At 41.5% G+C, this 6,000-nt stretch overlaps 1 protein-coding gene across 1 annotated transcript in view; it reads right to left on the bottom strand.

Moving 5' to 3' along the window:
* Positions 1–305: 305 nt before the first annotated feature.
* Positions 306–6,000, bottom strand: part of EARS2 (glutamyl-tRNA synthetase 2, mitochondrial) — a 37,066-nt gene continuing 31,371 nt past the window's right edge. The window contains exon 9 of the mRNA XM_069209668.1: positions 306–1,394. Within this exon, the coding sequence (XP_069065769.1) occupies positions 1,311–1,394 (84 nt within the window). The 3' untranslated portion in view covers positions 306–1,310. The remainder of the gene's footprint in view (positions 1,395–6,000) is intronic.

Genomic DNA, 6,000 nt, shown 5'->3' with positions numbered 1-6,000 from the left:
GAATCAAATTATGTTTTCCAAACCAGAGAAAGCGCGAACCTATGAAATAGTTGTGCTGGGATGATTGTCTCAACCCTACTCTTTGATGCTTAATCTTCTTAGTCTAACATCTAGGCAAAACTAGACAAAGATACCTTGTAAACACTACCACTGCTATCAATGGGTAGAAAAAAAAACTGTGGCAAAATGACCTGATTAGTTATCTATCTAGTGTCTCAGTGGACTAAAGCATCCGCTCAAGGATAGGTGGCAAGGTACTCAGTCCTTCATCCTTCCTCAGACAATAAACCGAGTACCAATGAGTTGCCTAACATAAAACATCTTTTATTTGAGCACTAAGATGCCCCAACGAGTGAGTGAGAGCTTTACAATTAAACTATTATGTTATTTACCAGTAATGTAATTCCTCCTTTAAATCCTCGTTGACCGTGCTGCTGTAGGACTCGTGGCCATAAAGGGGCACCATCCCATTCGCTGTAAGAACGTTTTATTAGAAACAACATACAAAGGAAATGGCTTATTTCTAAGTTGATAAAATATTTTCATTGTAAATCTCATTATAAAAAGTGTTATGCATTCAACTGGAATATCTTAAGTCTCTTGAATTGATATTTATTCCATAACACATTATTTACAGAGGTCGCAAATAGTTGGAGGTCAGAATTAAACACTTTATAAAAAAAACAAGTTATTAGTATTATTATTATTAAATAATAACACAAAATAAATAAAAGAAAGGAAAAAGATGTGCCATTTAATGTAGCATTACATGTATTAACCAACTAGAGTTGTATACATCATTTCAACTTCTAGTCTTAGTTGAACACAAGCATCCTTCAACAAGGGGTTGTTGGTTGGCTAGATCAGATCAGATCAGATCAGTGATGCAAGTCTCTTTTTGGGGAAGGGGATACAACAGGAGAATTGTTGTACACTTTGGTGATGTACTAAACAAGCACTGGAGCATTAGACAGGGGAGGAGTGAAGACTAGTGGATAGTTAGGTCTTGGAGAAGAAAGGAGAGCAGGATAATCCAACACCAAGTGGAGAGCAGAATGGGATTACTCTTTTTTTCTTTTTGATAATTCTATCTGTCTGTCTGTTTCTGAGTTAGTTTCACACAAGGAGGCCTAGTTATTGAAAGATGTTTTGCCATTTCTGCATCCAGGTAGCTGTGTTATGGGGTTCTGCTCACAATGCCAGGTCAAGATCAGCCGCTCGTCGTAGTCAATCCACAGCCTTGCCAGTATCCTTTCACAGCTTCACAGGTCCCTGTTCTGAACAGGATCCGGTTCTGTTCTGTTGTCACACTAGCTGGACAGTGCCCTCTGCATTCGTCTGCAGGATTCACGTGGACCTAGGGCTATCAGCATCTCTGCAACACTTGGGCCAGCCTGAAAGGAAAGTTAGAGGGTAACAACAGAGCCGATGAACCATTAAAAGGCAACAGGTTCTCATTATCTAGAAGTAGCCAAAGACAAACAAAATGAATGGGAGATAACCTGAACTAATTCCAACTCGTATCATCGTCATGGCCCTGATTTAAAACTTCACAGGCGGGTTACTCAGTCACAACTGTGACGGATAACCCATCTGCCGAAATATAAATTCCATTATCTTCTTTGGGATTTAGATTTCGGCTGATGGGATATCCGTCACAGTTGTGACGGAGTAACCCGTCCGCCAAGTTCTAGATCAGGCCCTATACCTTCAAATCATTTGCCTAGCGCACTGGATCAACTTCAAGGTTGTACACCTACCATTAGAGTAGGACATGCTCATCTTTTTAAGGCAGTTATGGTAGATGAATTTTGTACAACTTTTTTCTTGAAGACCCTACTGCACTGATGTGGATGAAGCGATATGACCCTTTACGGCCATATTTGATGCGTAATACAGAACACTGTCACCTTTTCGAAGGTCAGCAAGACAACACTGTGGCAAACAATGGCCATATAATAAGGTTAGAATGCACCAATATATATTATCCTCTCACCCAGGGATTTAAAAATGGTTACAACTGTGAACCCTCCCAACTCAGGCCAACTCCAAGCTTGTACTTGTTCACACATTCCTACGGAGAACATTATTTTCATGTATGGATGCCTGCGAAGCACTAAGTCCTCTCCCTAGAGAATCTACTCATTTGTGCACACAAATATCTTTAGCATTAGATTCACAGTCCATGTCCTCTAACCACCTTTTTAGGCTTATGGGGTTAAGACACAGACTTACAACTCTTCACACTAAATGGGAGGACTCCGGTACACAGCTTTGTGTCCCCTTTTCCAGCCCATTTTACCAGAATTACTCTAACCTCACCTCATTCAGGCACTACGGCTCAGAGTGAGATAAATCCCAAACCTTAATAGCAAGGCTAATATAAGAAAAAACTCAGACTCCATCTACCTTCACTCTTAGAGGTACTGGGGTGATATTAGAGAACCCCAAACACTTCCTATTACATTCAATACAAAGTGAACACTTAGGTCAACAACATGACCAAGTGAACAGTTCACTTTAGAAGCATCAAATAAAATCCCATAGGAGAACATAACACAGAACACTGAGTATCCTTGCATGGGTCACCTTGTGTATAGAAAAGTTGTAAAGCTCTCAGAAATAGAGGAGACTAATAGTTTGACCCGCTAAAGCAGTTCTATCCTGCTCTTATCTTGGTTCAGCTAAAGTGACCACATCCCTAACAATAAGAGGCTTACGGTGCCTTTTCCCAGAGCTTTGAGAGATGCCCTCTTCTCCCATGGTTAGGGAATGTGTGCCCCTCATCCGTACTCAAGCCTTTCAATAAGCTATGCACTTTCATTTCCGCCAAACCTTTAGGAACTAGGTGGTAGGGAGCCCATGTGCAAGCTTTTCTTGTTATGTGATAAGCTCTTGGGAAGAGCCACACGTGTGCAGCCTTGGGCTTTTTCTTGGGATCCTGAGGGAGTCATAAATTACTGGGCAATATAATGTGGTTTACCACTGGGGTCCTAGGGTCACATTAATGATCCACTGAAAATTAATAATCAGGCTGCTCTTTCACAGGCACTTGACTCTCTCAGCGAGCAGCCAAAACTAGATAACTCGCAATAAACTTTAATTTTTACTCAGTGATTTACTCTAGAAAGAAAATTACTTTAAAGAAAGTTACGTACAATACTACACTAAAATGTTGAATTCACAAAGAAAACCATAAATTTCTAGCAATTTCTAGACAAAAATTACGACCTCAAATGTCTTTATAGCTCTGTCGCTAGTTAACAGTTTCCAGTTAACGTTAACCTCTACGGGTGTGTCATCCTTTGGTAAATGGACTACATTGACTCAAGTTTGGTCTGCTCCGTTCTGTTCTCACAACTAAGAGATGGGGGTTTCCAGCCTTTATTTTGAAGTATGTACCTGTGCCAACGATGCTCAGAGTAAAAGGTGTCACCCAAAAAAAATAGTCCCACGTATAAGTTTTAAGCAGTGATAACAAAAATGCTAATATGCCTAAACCCAAAAGCCAACAACAAAAATGAAGCAGAAGGAATGTTTGGTGGTGTCCTTGGCGACCTGGGGCCAGATGTACAAAGCATTTTACCAGTCACAGTCCCATGTACAAAAGGCAAATTGTGACTAGGTAACTTGTTACCGAATCTCAGTTTGCTTTTGCAATTTCAGGTTTAGGAAGAGGCGTGTAAAGGGCGTCCCTTCCTAATAGGGACTTGCAGGGCCATGTATAAATGTTTTGTGACCGGAATGCAGTCCCCAAACACTCGCAGACTACCACCAATTTCAAATTGGTGGTAAGTCATTTGCAAATGGGAAGGGGTCCCCAAGGTTCCCATCATTTTTAAAGGACAGGCAGTGGTCCCACTGACCACTGCCTACTCCTAAAAAATTAGAACAAAACTTTTCATTTTTTTTGTTTGAAATGCATCCCTTTCTCCTTTAAGGAAAACGAGCTGCATTAAAAAAAAATTTAAAAAAAATCTGCTTTATTTGAAAAGCAGTCACAGACATGGTGGTCAGTTGATCCCGGCAGGCCACCATCACTGTGAGCGACGGCCATTCCCAATGGGTCGCAAATTGCGAACTGCCTCATGAATATTAATGAGGCAGGTCATTGCGACCTATTTGGGATTAGTAAACAGTGTCTCAGTCACTACTGTACATTAGATTTTGCGACTCTCAATTTGCGAATCGTTAAATATCGCAATTTGCGAGTCGCACAATCTGACGGTCATACATGTGGCCCCTAGTGTTTAGAAACTGTCCTAGTAGAGACCACAATACACTTAAGGGCCGAATTGAACCCTTTCTTTTGGTTCAAACAGTTATCACCGTGGCCCAGTACCCATGCATATGTGCAAACAGTGCCTTATAGTGTTTGAACCATTGGTCACCATCAAGTTTAGATGGTGCACACAGAGAAATCATGGAGCACACCAGCAGTCACTGACTACAGCTATTTAAGGGTATATTGGTGACCCTGACATTAAGGAGACATCCCAGAACCATAAAGTTTAAATGATGCCTCAAAAGCTGTTGCAGAATCACCCAAAAAAAAAACAGCTAGTGGAGAATACAACCCACAAGGGAACTGTAGACCAACAGTTTACTGGCCCATGTGGATGGGTAGAGACAGTTACTGGGTACTTGTGGTCACGGAAAAGAGGCAAGGATGATGTGGGCTCATGCTTTGACTTAAAAAGCAATTTAGCAGATCCTTGACCCGCATTTGTATGGCTTCTCTTGGTCTGCTGGACTAGAACAGTCTTAGGTCTCAGTTCCTTGAGACGTCCTCACAACAACCACTCCTGTCTCCTGGGCATTAGTCTCGTCTCTATTTCCTGGGAGTGGGTCGCCCTTGGCAGACACAGCGCTGCAGGACAGAGTACACTCTGGCAGGGGAAACCCACACTAAAACGAAGGGACTGAGAGGACAGCTGCCCCCTCACCCACCTCCGTTTCGTGGAAGCAGACCAGTTAAAACATGGAGCACGAGCACACTGCTTTCTAGAAAATGCAAAAGGCCATGGCAGCTTACAGTAAGCCAAGCAGAAGACATTCCTCCCAACACCCTCATACCATTCTACTGCCGCCATCCCTTGCCCCTAAGTCCTCTTTTTAAGTATTATAGTCAGATGAAGGAAAAAAAAAAAAGAAAAAAAAAAACACATGAAGGTTATGGGGATCCCCCAAGGAGGACCTTCAGGTCTTAGTTGCTCAATCTACTTTCATCCAACAATTCCATGTGTCTGTCAGTAACCCATTCACAGATACAACCACTCCTGGCATATATTCTACTTCTGTACAGAGGAGCTCCTTTACAAACAGCATACACAAAATACACAGTTAACACAGCCTGTCTCTCTCTCCTCTCTCTCTCCAACCAGCTTTCAAAAGGGCCTGGAACTTTCTCTGGTCCAGTTTTATTAGCACTCACCCTCAGATCGCTTCAAGCACTCTGGCCAATGAAACGTCAAATCATTTAAAACAAGCAAATATTTCAGCACTAGAAATTTCACGATGAAGCAGGGACACCATGCTGCAATTCCATGCACAAAGAGAGACATACTGCATCAGGCATACAGCTCATTCCACTTATTTAAAAACAACAGCATAATACTACTCATAAAATCATATAGCACTAGATTAACACTGACAAATTCCCTAGTGACCTCATTGTTGAAAATTATTTTTTGCCACATTGTTTTGGCAGTTTATTTGTCTCATTCATTTGTTTAACCAGACCATATAATTAGATAACCCATTAAGTTTCAGAAGTGTGGCCACATTTTCCATTTTTAGTTGAGTGAGAATGTGATGGCAGATTTTCAGGTAGTAACTGTTCAAAGCAATGAAAGATGAGACATCAAATGCGTGAGACCGAACCAAGTTAATTGATATTTCGATCAGGGGATGTCATTTAATATGGTAGTGATGGATTGGTGAGGAGCTCACTCAATGGCTAATACAACTCAGTATACACTACTGGACGAGTCTGTTGCT

This window comes from Pleurodeles waltl, chromosome 10, assembly GCF_031143425.1.
Source record: "Pleurodeles waltl isolate 20211129_DDA chromosome 10, aPleWal1.hap1.20221129, whole genome shotgun sequence".
Taxonomy (NCBI): domain Eukaryota; kingdom Metazoa; phylum Chordata; class Amphibia; order Caudata; family Salamandridae; genus Pleurodeles; species Pleurodeles waltl.
The sequence above is the reverse complement of the archived record's forward strand: the minus strand, read 5'-3'. Positions and strand labels throughout refer to the sequence as shown.